Raw genomic sequence first — 17,339 nt, forward strand, 5'->3', positions numbered from 1 at the left:
AACAAAACAAATACATAAATAGAATTTGAATTTCTTTAATAAACTGAGGGCAGAACCACAGTTGCAACGGATTTGTTTAATATCTAAATTAGTGGGTTTAAGAAAGTATTCACATGTATCATTTTGAATGTGTATATAAGGTGGATTGTTTTGATTTGTATGTTACTAGTGTCAATTCAAATTGGAAACCCTATAAAGAATGTGGAAATATGGTGAAGCATATATCTCTCTCAAAACAAATTAAATTGTGTTCTGTAAATGTATTTCAATGTAAAAAATGGTATCTACTGAAAGTCATTAAGAAAATTGTGTTGCGTTTATCATATGTGCTGAATTAATTTTTTTTTTAAAGTATGACCAATTCATAGCTTGTATATTTCCACTTCTGTTATTTTCTTGCCAATTTTAACTTGGTGTAATTAAAAGGCCATTTCTTTTGCTTAACTTGGTGGCTTGATAATACCACCTGGCATCATGTTTTTTAAATTAGTCTCTCCTCCTCCTCTTGTATCAGTGGTTGGTTTAAGGGAGGACTGGTACCACTGATTTCACTGTTTGGATTGCTCTATTGCTTGAACTGGAAATGTATAGTTATTATAGCTTTTTAGTATACTTAGTTAGATGTTTGTTAGCATTTTCTGCTTTAAATTTGGAAGCAGGGCTGAGAATATTTTCTTGAGACACAAGGTGGGTGAGGTAATACCTTTTTATTAGATTAACTTCTGTTTGTGAGAAAGGTGTTTGTTGTATGTTTTACTTATATGTATCTCTGTGTACCCATACTATGTGTGTTTATCTCTTTTTAAGCCCTAGTCCTGCATGCTGATAAACATGTGTGGATCCTTGCTATAAGAATTCCATTGAGCAGTGGGAAGGTGTGATTGAGTTAGAACATAAAAAAGCATCTAAGAGAATCTGATTTTTTGAACCCCTTAATTTTAATATTGAGTAAAAACAAATGAAAAAATAATTCCCAAGGGAGATGATTTATACCAAGTTTTAATTTTTAAGCCCAAATTTTGTAGAACTCCAGAAATAGGGCTATCTAATGGAAGTGCTGACACAATTTGACCTGAGTGATGTGAAAAATAAAGCTCATTTTATGAGGTACATGCATTAATGTGTGTAGTAGCCAGGTGGTTTCTGAATATAAAGTTGAAATAAACTTCTGGAGACTATCGTTGTTTAACATGCCTTTCTTTCTTTTGGCTTTTTGTTTGAATTCTGTTGACAGTATTTTTCTCATTAAAATGAGTCATATTTCCCCAAGACTTAACAAAAGATAGTAGGCATGAACGTATCCATTGGCTTTTTTGGATACTTAACAACAGTTCAAGCTAAGACAGGTTCAATTTGACACAAATACAAAAATAATAAAAATAAAAATTAATCCTAAATAACCACTCCCTGCAAATGAAATTGGCTGTCATAGTTTTAACCAAATTTAGCTTAGAGTTATGGAAAGTTTCAAAGAGCTGTTGAATTGTGTGTGGCAAATAAAGCAAACATTTAGATATTTTACAAATTGTAATCTTTATAGAGTCTAATGCTTGTACAATATACTGAAACATACATTTTTCAAAGGCTGTTGGACTGAAATGTTAGATTGTTTCATTGTCCAATGAAGCAAATACTTAATGCTAACATCTAGACTAAGAAACATGAAAAGAAAACTTTTTGAAGTCAGTGGGAATTGTGCATGTTTACTTGAAGGCAGAACTCGTCCTTAGTAAGTCAATTATGAAGTTTACTAGTCTCTTACTAAATTATCTTTTGTTGGGTGCTTTTCTGTTCAGTTTACCTAATTAATATATTTAATGAAACCAATTTATTCATTAGAGAAGACATGTTTTACTTTGTTAGAGGAATGATGTTTCCACCATGTTTAATTTAGCGAATTCTGTTTAGATTTTCATCTGCATGATGTTATTTAAACTGACATAGAAAATGCAAAAGGAAAACAATAGCAGAACGTAAAAACGTACAGTACATTAAGGATGGTTATTCTGCAAAGTCTTCACTTATAATACCTATCTGGCTAACATGTTATATTCAGTGTAAAATTCTTCTTTCCATTAATGACTAGTTTATGGTTATACTACAATATATTACACTGAATGGAGACTTACTCTGTCAGGCGCAATTGGTGTTCTCTGTAGTGAAGCGTGGTGTCCATCCTCCCTGTGGAAGGAAAGGGCCCAAGTAGAGACCGTCGAAACGTGGAAGTAAACGAATGGCTATGCAGGTGGTGTCGGACAGAAGGCTTTGGATTCTTTGACCATGGGATGGTGTTCCAAGAAGAAGGATGGCTAGGCAGAGACGGAGATGCTAACGAAGAGAGGGAAGAGTATCTTTGCAAGCAGGCTGGCTAACCTAGTGAGGAGGGCTTTAAATTAGATTCACCAGGGGAAGGAGACCAAAGCCCTGAGGCAAGTGGGGAAGTGGGATAACAGGAGGAAGCATGATCAGCAGAGTGCAAGACGGGAGGATTCCTGCCTCATACTGAGAAAGCAGTACAATCAGCGATTTATCTTAAATGCCTTTACACAAATGCAAGAAGCCTGGGAAACAAGCAGGGAGAACTGGAAGTCCTGGCACAGTCAAGGAATTATGATGTGATTGGAATAACAGAGACTTGGTGGGATAACTCACATGACCTGGAGTACTGTCATGGATGGATATAAACTGTTCAGGAAGGACATGCAGCTACCTGAAAGGGGGTTCCAAAGAGGATGGATCTAGACTGTTCGCAGCGGTACCAGATGACAGAACAAGGAGTAATGGTCTCAAGTTGCAGTGGGGAAGGTTTAAGTTGGATATTAGGAAAAACTTTTTCACTGGGAGGCTGGTGAAACACTGGAATGGGTTACCTCGGGAGGTGGTGGAATCTCCTTTCTTAGAGGTTTTTTAAGGTCAGGCTTGACAAAGCCTTGGCTGGGATGATTTAGTTGGGGATTGGTTCTGGTTTGAGCAGGGGATTGGACTAGATGACCTCCTGATGTCCCTTCCAACCCTGATATTCTATGATTCTATGAATTGCAGATATTTTATAAATAAAACAAAAAAAATTTCTGGCAGTCTGAAATCAATACTGTCGAGCTTAAAAATACAGATGTCCCACTCAGCTGTTGTTGAATTTGGGCCTGTATATTTATGGATAATCTGGCCACTTACTCAATTGAAACATTTCCTAAGGTAATCATAATGCAGTTGGTCAGTGATTGAATTGCTTAGTCACTTAGGGGTGTAGGCATTAAGGGTGAGAGCCATATCTCTGTTGCAGCCCCTTTATGCCAGGGAAAAGGGCCTGAGCAGTGTGTAAAGGAGCCCTATAAAAGCCCTTTATCTGACCAGGAAGAATTACCCTGATTTAGGCACTGAGAAAGGCCTCTGTATGTTGTCTTCTGAGGACCTCCTTGCAGGTCATGGCAAAAGGGTATGCTAGAGGATAGGGATGTAAAATGGTAAACGGTTTACAGGTTAACCGGTAAGAATTAGTCTTGCCAGTTAACTGCCCTAACTGTTAACTCCAGCTGCGCCAGCTGGCGGCCAGCTGGTCAGAAGGATCTCAGCCCCGGGCTGGCTGGAGCAGCCCCAGTGGTTAAATGCTTAAATGATAAATTTTAATAATTTAAACGGTTAACTTTTTAAAACAATATTTACATCCCTACTGGAGGAGAGGCTGAAGGTGGAAGAAGCTTGTCAGTATTATGGCTACAGCATGCAGTTGTGCAAAGATGTCAGGCAGCACTACAGCCCATGTTCCTGCCCTGGCAAGTCGCTGTAACCTAGACATGCTCTCAGGGCTTTATAAGAAGTTACACTGGGGGCCTTTCCAGTACACTTAGATTGCTACCGCATCCCTGTGCTATGAGTTCTCACCTGTTGTGTGGCTCACATTGATTCCTTGGAACCATAGGTTATTCCAGAGGGAATTCTGCACGACTGCACAATGCAGAATTTGCGCAGAATTTGCACAGAATTAATGTTCTGTGCAGAATTTTATTTTTTTCCTGAAGAATTGGTGCTGAGGAGCTGCTGGTTGCCAGTAGGGGCCACTGGACCGGGCAGAGCCTGGCTTCCTAGTGCACAAATAAAGGACCCTGGTGGGGGGGAGAGAGGGGTAGCTGGAGGGTTCCTGGCAGGTATTGTTCCCTGCATGCCCTGAAGGAAGGAGCTGATGTGTGGGCTGTGGCCCCACAGTGAGCGGAGCGCCCGGCCCAGCGGGAATGGAGTCCCTGCCCAGCATCAGCCCTGCACAGTCCAACACTGAAATCACCACAGGAAACTCCATACAAGCATGGTTTGACCAGCATCAGGATATTTCTGCGTCTGGATCTCTGGGGGGAGGGGATGCAGGTATCTGGCCTTATGGCTGGGCTCTGCAGGGGTGTGCGGGGGTCTGGGCTGGGGGGGGGCTTGCAGCTGGGTTTGGGGGGAGGTATGGGTGTCTGGGCTGAGGGGCTCTGTGCAGCCGCCTCCAGCACCCCCTTCAACACTCCCAATACCTCCTGAATACCCTATGCCAATACACACAGACCCCTTCAGGACCACCCAACTGTACCCACCTCCAGCTCCCGCTCCCCCCCCCCCCCCCGGCAGTGTCCTGTATTTGGGAACCTCTTGGTAACCTTGTGGGGGCAGGGTGAAAAAATGAGAATCAACTAAAAGACCAGAGAGGCAGAATTTTCCCCCAAGATGCGCCCAGCTGGCATGTGTGACACATGCAGACGGAGGCACCCAACAAAAGCATAACAGAGAAACAGAAATTGCGTTGTCATGTGGGGTTCCTTTAACTTTCTGCTCCTGGGGGAATCTTTTTTGTTCCAGAAATACTTGCTGCAAGATATTTGGAAATAGATTACCAAAATAATTAAAACTGGCATGATTCTATTGCATTATTATCACAAATTATATATGGAGATTTTTGCAGAATTTTAAAACATTGTATGCATTTTAAAATTTTTTGACGCAGAATTCTCCCAGGAGTAACAGGTTCAAATCCAAGCAAGCGAACTCAAACTTTCATTTTTCCAGAGTTCAGTATTTACTCTGTTTTTCTTTTGGAAGGAATCTTACAAATAAGTGATGTCTGTCTATGTGGCAATCCAAAGATCCCATGGTATTTTTGATAAGAATAGGATTTTTGCTCCAGTGTTCTTGGTCAAAATTTCCCACTGTGTTGGACATCAGTTGTCAGCTGGCTGCTGCTGTCTTTTCCCAGAAATTGTTTGTAAACATAGTGTCATTACATAAATGAGGTGAATAGTTATTAGTATCCAGATAATAGTGATACTTACTTTTTTTGAACAATTTAGAAAACCTCTGCCAGTATTTGTACTTCTTGCTTTTAAAAAAAAATTGCCTCTTTATAAAAAGAAATTTTAAAATTTGTATGTAGTATATATCAGGGACAGTTCTACTCCAGACTAACTGGTGGGGAGTGGGGGAAGATACTGGAAAAAGTAAATACTGTGTGGGGGACTACATTGATGCAGATATATATGTAATGCTCTAATTACATATATTCTATTTTCTTTATGATCTGTTTATTGCCAGACATAAGAAGTGTACATCAATTAAGATGCCTTCAAGTTTTGCAAGCTCAGAGACTGATATTTTAATATGCTTTCACACCTGAATGTTTCAAATATCAGTGTTCAGTACTCAAGAATAAACAGCTAAAGCAGTACAATCCCAATCACGCTGCTCTCAACAGCCTCTAAGTATTGTATTTAACTAGGCTTGGCAGAATTAAATTTTTATTTTTTATAATTTTGATGGATAATATTGATGTTTATTTTTAAGCATTTTTTTCTGTGTGTATCTAATTAAATGTTCACAGTTGTGAAAAATTATGGGGTGTGTCAAGCAATGAGGGGGTAAGACAATTATTTAATGACAGTTGATTTTGCAGTTAAAAGAATTAAACCTTTATAACTGTTAAAACACAAATTGTCAAGATCACATGTCAAAATATGCAAAGTAAATATCCTTAAATCAAATTCTAAGTTTTCAAGCATCATTTTTCTTTTACTTTGTCGATCTGTAAAATTCAATTATTATGGATGGAAATTTTTATTGGTTTGTGTGTGTTTGGTGAAACTGATGTTTACCAACATATACTGATAAAAATGAATCCTTCCAAGCCTATACATCACATAAACAAGGCATTATAACCATGATATTATCTAAAGCTATGTCTACATGAGCACTTTGTTGGTAAAACTGTTGTCAGTCAAGAGTGTGGAAAAAAAACAAAAAACCCCACCTCCCTGACCAACATAAGTTTTACAGACAAAAACATTGGTGCGGACAGCGCTATGTTGGCAGGAGATGCTCTACCGCCGACATAGCTACGGCTGCTCGTTGGGGGTGGTCTAATTATGCCAACGAGAGAGCTCTCTACCATTGGCATAGAGGTGTGCTGCTGCAAGGTCTGTAGTATAGACATAGCAGAGTCTTTATGGAAGATATCTGAAACTTTCCCAAAGCAGATAAACAAGACAGAGCTGTCCTGATTCCTTTTGTCGCAGGCTACTGACTTTTGATTGTACTGTGAAGCCTTGTCTTAGGAATCAAAGACTACTCTTATGGGTGTGATTATTTTAGTCAACTTGCATTCTTAAACTGTTGTCATGCAACAGACAGATTTGAAAGCGCATTAGAACATAAAGCATCAGTGACCTTCCCTCCTCCCCCCCCCCCCCAAAAACAAACAAAAAACAACCCTTGAGGGCCTATTCAACTAACAAAGGTGACTTTATTTTAAAAAGTAAAGCCATGGGTCATTTATACTGCTGCGTGTTTGTTTTGAATTCATCCTCTGGTGTTTATCAAAAAGAAAACTGACTCATTTTTGTATGTTTGTTCTCTCTGTTCTGTAGGCTGCCTTCCAGGAGAATGTTGGAAGACAGGTATAGTAACTTTTCTGATTCTTCATTAGACTTCTTGTAGATACATTGTAACATGTAACTCCTAAAACCAAATGAGTAAAAGAACAACCAAATTTGGGGAACACTGTTTTGAAACAATCATGTAACATATTTTCATCATTTGAACCACAGGTTCTTGTGTACTTTTTTCCCCTTTAAACTTAATTGAGAGTTTTTAGGACATTAGTTCCAGAAGCCTTTTAGCAAGTTGCTTCTAAAAAGCAAAACCTTGATGTAAAGTCGCACAATATGCCTTAACTTGCATTAAGGTAAGTTAAGTGAACTACACAAGGCCTCACAGCAATTTGATCGCATAGCTAGCACTAGAACTCAGGAGTCCTCACTTCTGGTCCTGTGCTTTGTCCAGTAGGTCATGCAGTTTCTCAAACCATAATCTGAATTTTCCAAGAAATTTGTTAGTTTTGAAGTATGAGTTGTTCAAGTAGAAAAGTCCACTTTATTTCCATGTCACTTGGCAGGCAGATATTTCATGGCATAAAAGACTTAGAACAGTGGTTTTCAGCCTTTTCTCATTTGCGGACCACTAAAAAAGTTTGAATGGACAGACCCCGTTCGAAATCTTCGACCTAGTCTGTGGACCCCCCATGGCTAAGTTCCCTCTAAACTGCGTGGCTGGGTGGCCGCCTAGCAGGCTATCGAGTGCCGTGCACTTCAGGTGTCCCTCCCCCAACTGCCATGCTGCTTCTGCCCTCTGCCTTGGAGCTGCTCCTGGGAGCCTCCTGCTTGCTGTGCAGAGTGGGGATGTGGAAGGGGGCACTGAAGTTAGGGTGTCCTCCTTCCCCCCCGTCCCTGTACCCCATCTCCACAGAGTGGGGTGGGGGACACAACAGGGCTCAGGACAGAGGGAGCTTGCTGGCAGTTGCTGCTGTGTCTGAACATGCTGATCTACTTAATAGGGCAGCGTGCTTAAAGTGGGGGCAGCATGCTTAAAGGGGCTATGCGTGTGTCTGTGTTTTTCACACACTCTCACTCTCTGTCTTTCACAGTCACCTCCCAACATATACTTGTATTATTATTGTTGTTACTTCTTGATACTTCTTGCGAAGTGTGGTTTTTTTAGTTGTTTGACTGGTCTATGCATTTCATTATGCTTAAATTGAATTCTTTGAGTAGTGAGTTCTAAAACGCCCAACTTGTCCTGGCTGGAGTAATTATCCCTATAGTAACTTCTTAAAAGTATATATTATATCTAGGTTTTTGGTTTCTACTGGTGGTGCACATCCACACATTATCTCGATATGGTGCACATAACAAAATTCATTCCACACATGGATGGAAAAAATTAGAGGGAACACTGCTCCAGGAGTCCATGGACCCCAGGTTGAAAACCACTAACTAAAAATCTCTTCATCTGTGTGCTGAATACACTAACTGCTAAGGTTTCTGCCTGAAGTCTAGAAGAAAGAGAAAAAATTAGCCATGCAATTATTTCCCATTTATAATACTAAAATAGTGTAAATACATTAACAAAATCTTTGAGATTGCAAATCATGTGTCTCACATATAAAAAAAAACAAACAAGCACATTTAAGGTGATCTGAGAAGCTTCTTATCTGCAGGAATCTGTGTTCAGGCCCTCATGATGTTTTTCTCTCCTCTAAGAGCTGAGATCACTGACATATACAGCAGAGCAGGGAGCTGTGTTTCATACACTAATATAGGTGTTAGTGATGTCATGTAGGTAAAGAAGCGCAGAAGCTTAAAAACCTGATTTTAAATTATTTTGTAGTGCCAATATACTCCTGGCACTATGCATTCTCACCATAGCACATTTCCAGTATCTTGTTAAAAGGTTATTTGTGGTGTTCATTGGTATGGTATTTCCTCATTGCATGGTGTTATCTTGATTCTCATTTTTACTAAGATTCTTTTATGCCACTTTGGCAGTGTGAAAAGGCCTTATAGTGTGTGTAAATGTGATACTGTACTGGGTATGTGTTAGCTGCTGTATTAAGGTCAAAGCAACATGGAGCTAATGATGGTCTCATCTTGCCTTCATTGGGTTTAATCAGAAGCAGGGATGAGGGGCAGGGGGCAATGGGCCCAGGACTTTTAAAAGTGGGAGGGGGCAAACAGTAATGTGATAAAGTTTACAGGCGGTACAGAATTATTCAAAATAGTTAAGTCCAAAGCTGACTGCAAAGGGTTGCAAAAGGATCTTAAAATTCTGGGTGACTGGGCAATGAAATGGTAGATTGAATTCAGTGTTGATAAATACTAAGTAATGCACTTTGGAAAACATAATCCCAACTCTACATAAAAAATGATAGATTCTAAAATTACTGCTACCACTCAAGAAAGAGATCTTGGAGTCATTTTAGATAGTTCCCTGAAAAGGCTGGTCATTGTGCAGCGGTAATAAAAAAAAAAAAAAAAAAAGAAAAAAGAAAAAAAAAAAGGTGATGTTAGGAACCATTAGGAAAGGAATAGATGATAAGACAGAAAATGCCATAATGCCACTGCATAAAACCATATTACACCTATTCTACTGTATGCAGTTCTGGTCACCCCTTTTCAAAAAAGTTATATTAGAATTGAAAAAAGTAGAGAGAGGAGCAACAAAATAATTAGGGGTATGGAGCAGCTTCCATATGAGGAAAGATTTAAAAAGACTGGGACTATTCAGCTTAGGAAAGAGATAATTAAAGGGGGATATGATAGAAGTCTGTAAAATCATGAATGGTGTGGAGAAAGTGAATAAGGAAGTCTTATTTCTCCTTCACATAACACAAGAACCAGGAGTCACCCAATTAAATTAATAGGCAGCAGCAGGTTTAAAACAAACATAAGGAAGTACTTCTTCACACAACTCATAGTCAACCTGTGGAACTCGTTGCCAAGGGATGTTGTGATATAAATATGTGTGTGTATAACTAGGTTCAATAAAGAAATAGATAATTTCATAAGTGATCTCTCTCCTGCCATCCATCTCCACCCTCTGACAAACAGCGGCTAGGGACACCTAGCCTTACCCATCCTGGCTAATAGCCACTAATGGACTTAACCTCCATGCATTTATCTAGTTCTCTTTTAAACCCTATTATAGTCCTGGCCTTCACAACCTCCTCAGGCAAGGAGTTCCACAGGTTGACTGTGTGCTGTGTGAAGAAGAACTTCACATGGATATGTTCATCAGTGACTATTAGCCAAGATGGTCAGGGCTGCAAACCCATCTGACATGGGCTACTGTTGGAGGACAGGATACTGGGCTAGATCAATTGCTGATCTAACCTAGTATGGCCATTCTTATGTTCTTATTCAAAAGGCCCCTATTCTAAGGTCAGTTTTCAGTGTTAGGCTTTCTGTACTCGAGCTGCCCCAAATTCTCTGTCACACGAGCTGGGTGTTCACTCCCCTAGTGATGGGAGGTGGGCAATAAGGAATGTGTCCAGAACTGATGTGTGTTTCAAGATGAAGTTAGGATAATAGTGGAGGAAAGCTTCAAGGGAGGGCTTCTTCTGTGATGGTGGCCCAACTAGGGCTGAGGTAAAGAGGACATCATGATTTCCTTGATTCTCCAGAGCGTCTAGTCATTGCAGAGCAGTTCACACTGCCTCCATGTCATGTGGTACTGGATAAAGCAATAAAACACCTCCCCATGATTTCAGCTTATATCAGGTGGGATGCAGCCCAATGATGCTGTAGTTTTTAAGCCAGCCCTGCTGAAAAGTACTGGATATACATTAATAGGTCAGATTTGTTTAAATGACTTCTCAAAAGTGTCGAGGCAATTCCAATGAACTTTGGATGACTATGCGGCTTTAAAAAAAAAAAAAAAAGTGTATGAACTGTCAACACCTGAAGCTAAGAAAATACTTGTCTTGGTGAGATGATAGTTTTGATTATGCATACTTATTTCATAATGGAAGTGATTTGTATAAATGGCTAAAATTATTTTTGTCTTATCCATAATATCAAGATTTCAGGATATTCTCTATCAGATCTAGATGTTTTCAATACATTATAACAGACTTAGGCTGAACAGATAGAACCAGACATCCAAGCAATTTGTTGTAGAATGGCCTGTGGGTTAAGTATTCATTTATGCTCCTTTTTGAAAATATTGACTTTATTTCACCCTTTTACTAGGGAGGTCAAGACAACTACACACAAGCTTACGCTATCTGACACTTTCATGTCCCCAGTACTAAATTTACTAAACCAGTTTCAGTTTTTACTGTGAGAGTTTATGCATCTTACATGTATGCCACATCCAGAAAATAAGTTCCTGTTGCATCTTAGCATTGTTTCTTTGGTTTTTAAAGATGTGAGCTAATTGAATGAATATTTGGCTACACCTTTTCATTCAATGAAAGATTTGTAGGGTTGTTTATAGATCAGTCAAAAAGGTTCAATCCCAAATTAATCTATTGCCAAAAAATTTCATTGCCAGGCATATGTTGATACATATGGTCTACATTTGAACTCATTACAGATTTAGCTAATGCACAGATAGACAACAGATACTGGATACGTTCTGGCATTTTCTGGAGGGATCTACGATGAAATTGTAAATTAGCAGGGCACAGAACCTGACAGTGGAATGGAACAATATCCATGACTCACCTTGTTCCTGTGGGAGGAGTAGTGAACCATTTCTTGCTGCCTAGGAGAATGGCTACTTCAAACCATCAGATACACCCATTATATCTCTTTATAATATGATGCAACAGACATCCTTTTTCTGCGTAGGTGGGAAGTAAAGTACTTTTTCTCCATCCAAAGCACTTAATACTTTTAGTAATTAGATGAGGAGAAGAAAAGTGCAGTTTTGTTGCTTTCTTGTTCCTGACTTCTTCAGCTCTGTAATGCCTCCTATCCTGGAGGTAAGAGAAGTGTATGTGTGTGTGCTACAGCAAATATGTTGCTGTTCACTGTTAGGGTGGATTTGAAGATTCCATGTAGGTGAAAGGTTTTTTCTTTAAAAAGTCCCAGAATATATCTAAGAATAAATCAAAGTAGAGGCACTTTTTTTAACAAAATTAATTTTAATATTGAAGTGCACTTTTAAAAAATCCTTTGACACAATGGACACTTTCTAGATTATTTTGCATTCCTGTAGCCCCAATGGAGAAGGGATGTAAAGCAAAGAAATTGTCCAGATTTCCCAGAACCTCTACTCCTGCACAGCACTCATTGTTTACATATCATGTGACCTATCCCTTTTGTAACTGGGTGTAGTATGTTTGGTTATTGGCTAGTTTACGTTTGCCCTTAATTATAGGGTGAGTAGGCCATGCTGTCTCCTCCATCAGGAAATATAACTTTGTATCATACCATTATACTAAATGAAATCCCGGTCAGCCAATCAAAATTCTGAAAATCTGAGCTATGTATGAGCTATTAGACATGACTGGCAGTGAATTTACAGCTGATGACTGCATGCATAATCATATGTTACGAGTGTCTTCTGAAAAAAGCAATAATACATTTGCATAGCACAATCAGAAGTGTGATTGCTACTATGGAATTAAATTTGTTGAAAAATTGGGTTTTATGAAAACTTTCTTTAGTTAATGGATAAACACATCATGAAATATATATATAATTGGAGACTAGTAAATAACTTACTTTTTTTTTTTATATGTGGTGATTTTCTTTCTACCTGTCCTCTCCTACACAGTCTCTACTGGGTGTTGTTCCTTTCATATGACCTGAAAACCTGATTCTGCTTATATGTCTGTATATACAAGATTTATACAACATTATTTTCTGTAATGGTAACAATATTGCTAGTGTGGAACAAGTAATTGAAGGAAAAGCTCTCGTTTATAATGAAATTTGTCTTAAATGTAAATATCTACTCTCTCTAATAATGCTCACTGCCTCTGTGACCACTTCATTACAATGGAAAGTATAGTTAATTAGCTTTGTGGATTTAGGCATGACTCTGATAAGCAGTTCCCTCAATTCCAACTGATGACACAGGAATTGAGGGTGTTTAGTTTGTTGTCAAGGCAATCAGTGCCTCTTAGCATTGAGCTCATTGTTCCTAATTTCTAATACCACCTTTGATTTTTTAAAAAATAAATCCTTTTACAGAGATGAAGGTGTTTAAGAAACTTCCTGTGTTATTGGATATTCCAATCCTACTGTTTTTCTAAAAATAATTTCAGCACAAACACATTCTGATATGAATGTATTTACAGTGCACCCTGATTGATATAGATTATATTTAGTAAAACTATGGCATTTTTGGTTTGATAGAAATCCTAAGAAGTTATGCTTCATCTGTGTGATATCACTGCTCTGTGTCACTGTATGATATTTTCTCCACTGTGTTATCTTAGCCATGAGACCTAGATCACATCTCAAGTTAATTAATTTGCTGTAATAGAATCATTTTGGGTGGTATCTTAAGAATGATGTGTTGTCTTGTAAAAAGTTTATCACATTCTTGACACATGAAGTTTATACAATATGAAGATAGAGGGACTTTATTTCTTATAGCAGTGTTAATAGGTAGGTCCACAATAAGTAATGCTGTTAGCTTTTCCACTATAATTTACTATTAAGACGTTTACTGTATCCTGAAAACAGAAACGGTCTCTGATGGACAGAAATAATCTGTAATAATCTGTAATCTGTAAGCTAGAAGAGGCTACCATGAGAGCAAATCATAATGAATGCAGGTGGCAAAGGGAGTGACTTTTGTGGCAAGGAAACTCCTCCAAGGCCAAATGGAAGTGGTGTCTGAAATACTTGGTTGGTCAGTGATGGATAAATTGGATGCCATTACAGGCCAAGATTAAGATGATAAACCTATTTCAGGGAAAGTAGATAAATATGATATATACAGTGTTGTTTAGGGGAGAAATTTTAAATTATAAAGTGGTGGGCATCTTGGTACAGTGTCTATATCATTCTGAGTGTAGCTAGAGGTATAGGTCTAGATAGATACACATGGTGTGAAAAAGATGAGTAACAAAACAAAGAAAACAAACATTATGAATCCAAATACTTGTGTCGCCCCTTCACCTTCAAAGTGAATCTACAAACAATTAGGGCTCTATTCTGACTTCGGATACACACATGGCTTCCATTGAAATTGGCCACGTATCCTTAGTTGTATTATGGCACTTTTAAGGAACATGGCAATGAACTAGAAAAATCCAAACTTGAGGACCCACACCAAAATATATTTTAAAAACATTTTAAATTAATCATTTCAAATGATACTTTAACATTACTAAACTTACTGCCTGCTATTGTTTACTCTGTCTCTTGGCCATCCTCTTTTAAGTGGAGTCAACTGTTCAGCACATCAGATATCTCTCTTGTATAGATATACTTTCCACAAAATCAGGAGTTAGTGTGTATAGGTGGTGCCTGTTAGTATAGGTGATATTTTCAACTGTTGTTGACCATTAATACAAAATTTGATCAGTCGTCATTTTTTTTCTTCTCTTAATATTGATAGGGGACTTTTCCACATGGCATTGACATTTTGACTGCAGCTGATTATTTTGCTGTTGGTAACAGAGTTAATTGTTTCCTTAATATAAGGTAAGTTCCCATGCATTAGTTTCCCTACACTTAACAGAGCTTTATTACCTTATATTATGTTATATTACCTTATCATATTATCTTTTTTAATAAACAGGAAACTTATTTTTCTTATTCCTATCTGTGAACACAGATTATGTTCAGAACATGGCAAAAGTTTGAGTGAGTTGGCCCAAGGTTCTAAACTAGGTCTGATGTTCTTCATTGTTAACTTCAGTGTTATCAGTAAAAGGGGGTAACAAGCAAAGTGGTAAAATTTGCAGGTGACCCAAAATTATTTAGGTTAGTCAAGAATGGAGAAGACTGTGAGGGACTTAGAGGGAACCTAACACAACTAGGTGCACGGGCGGCATGATGGGAGAACAAATTCATTGCTGACATATGCAAGGTAATGCCCATTGAAAGGAGTAATTTGAACTATTAGTTTCATTACTGAGGTCTTGTCTACATGGAAAGTTACTGTGAGGAAGCCAGGCATGTTAATCTACAATGCACCAGCTTCTTGTGTAGTAGTGTCCTGTGTGGACACTGCTGTAGTGCAGTGAAAGTCCCGGACTGTGGCTTAGTATGCTACTACTTCAAAGCATAGTACTCTAAGTTGCATTACGAGACTTTCACTGTGCTGTAGAAGTGTCCACATAGGACGTTACTGTGCAGCAAGCTGGTACTCTAGATTCACATGCTGGCATGCTGTGCAGTAGCTTGCCATATAGACAAACCATAATTTCTATATTAACTGTAAACACTAATGACAGAGACCAGGGCATCACGGTGGACAGCTCATTGAAAATCTTAACTCAATGTGCAGCAGTAGTTGAAAAAGCAAACAGAATGTTGTAGAGTAGGCTGTTTAAAGAATTGGACGGTGAATAATATTTAAATAATTAGGAGCCCGGTGGCACCTTAAAGACTAACAAATTTATTTGGGCATCAACTTTTGTGGGTAAAAAACCCAGTTCTTCAGATGCGTGGAGAGATATTTTTTACCCACGAAAGCCTATGTCCAAATAAATTTGTTCATCTTTAAGGTGCCACCGGACTCCTCATTGTTTTTGTGGATACAGGCTAACACGGCTACCCCGCTGATATTTAAATAATTAAAATGCTGTTGTAAATCAATGGTGTGACTTTAGCTGAAATACTACGTTCAATTCTTTTAACCCGTGTAAAAAACTGCTAGCATGGAAATAGAGAGGTTTCAAAGTCAGGTGATAAAAATGACTGGTACAACAGAGACTTCCTTGTGAAGTGAGATTGAAAGACCAGGACTGTTTAGTTTAGAGAGGAGATGGATTAGAGAGGGTCTCCTATTACTGTTCTAATACAAGAGTAAGGGAACATTCAGTGAAACAGAAAACACATTTAAAACTGATACAAGGAAATATTAATTTCCCAATACAAAGTTAATTTGTGGAACTCACTGCCAGAAGGTATCAAGACCAAGAGCTTAGCAAGATTCAGGGTATGTCTACACTGCAGTGTAAGCCCAGGGTTAGTGGACTTGAGTCAGCTGATCCATGTTAGGGAGCCCTGGGGTTGTGCGTCTACATTGTATTTTAACCCTACATTAAGACTTTTCTAACCTGTACTTGAACCTAGGGCTCTGGCATCCATGCTGCAATACACAAACCTGAGTTATAGTAACCATATGCCAGATTCTCTAGCGCCTCATCCCCTTTTCCCCCAGTCCCCAAATGTGGCAACTCTAGTCCTAGGACCGTGGTGCACTGTGGGAAAACTTTGCTGCCTGTCCTGATGTTACAGGAAATTTGAAGCAACTTGCTTAGCAAAAGATTTGGTCAGTTCGCTCTCCATTTCAAACCCAGGAGGCTCTATGATAGTGTGCTTGTGGATTGGTGATCAGAAGAGAATAGGTTAATGCTGCCCGGAGCTGCTGCCTTTCGCAAAGTGAGCGTGTCTTTCATTTTCAGAAAAGTGGACGGCAGATTTTTGGGATAGAGAGGACTAAGGAACTTGTCCCATGGAATTGTGGGATTTTTCTGGCTGACTTCCGGGATTCGAGTCAAGTGGGGCTGCATCTACACTGCAAAGCAGTATGGCTTGGACCCTACATCCTGGGTCCAAGCCATACTTAACTCAAGTTTGGACCTTCCAGCCCTGCAAGGTCCTGGGACCCTGGGTCCAAGCCCTGGGTTAGTGCAGTTGCAGTGTAGATGCAAGGGGGACTGTGCTTCAGCCTGGGCTCAAGCACAGTCTTACGTTGCAGTGTAGACGATTAACTTCTTTATATTGAGCTTTTTTTTTTTTTGAGTTTGCTTCAGGATGTGGTGTTCTGCTATGTGCTCTATATCTTGACTTGAACCTACTCAGCTAGCAGTGTAATGATTTAAATATTCCCTTATCTCTGTGACTACACTTCTCTTTATTGTTGCACTATGTGGAGTGCCATCTTAAAATCAGAAGCATGTTGCAGTTTTGGCCATCCTGTATTTCCCCCCTCTCTGTTTCAGTCTTCTGTTCCATCTCAGTAAGGAGAGGTGAAAAAGAATGGCTGTTGCACACATCATACAAGGAATTATGCATTTTAAAATATAACAGATATAACAATGTGGGGCGTCGTGCCCACTCAGACAGTATAGAGGTACAGACCAAATGCCAGGACAACAAATGGGGAAATGGCGCACACTGTACACATACCTGCTTTTTAATTCCCACAAAGCAGAACGACAGGTTTAATGTTTTCTAGTTATCTTATTATGATCCTATTCCCTTTGCTTGAGCTATATAGTGTTTTGTTTTGTTTTGTTTTCATTTAACTGATCCTTCTTTGTATTTGTCCATAATTCCCACCTTATCCCTTCTCTTTCCTTTCCCTACTCCACATCCTTTTTCTACACATAGGCTAGTTGGGGGATA

General features: G+C 38.9%; 1 protein-coding gene across 8 annotated transcripts in view; it reads left to right on the forward strand.

Annotated features, from left to right (window-relative positions):
* TBCD (tubulin folding cofactor D) overlaps positions 1 to 17,339 on the forward strand; it is a 261,333-nt gene that overhangs the window by 128,529 nt on the left and 115,465 nt on the right. For all 8 annotated transcript variants that reach the window (XM_073311985.1, XM_073311984.1, XM_073311991.1 and 5 more), the window contains exons 17-18: positions 6,888 to 6,917; positions 14,377 to 14,462. In XM_073311985.1, coding sequence (XP_073168086.1) covers positions 6,888 to 6,917; positions 14,377 to 14,462 — 116 coding nt within the window. The remainder of the gene's footprint in view (positions 1 to 6,887; positions 6,918 to 14,376; positions 14,463 to 17,339) is intronic.

Source organism: Lepidochelys kempii, chromosome 14 (genome assembly GCF_965140265.1).
Source record: "Lepidochelys kempii isolate rLepKem1 chromosome 14, rLepKem1.hap2, whole genome shotgun sequence".
Classification (NCBI taxonomy): domain Eukaryota; kingdom Metazoa; phylum Chordata; order Testudines; family Cheloniidae; genus Lepidochelys; species Lepidochelys kempii.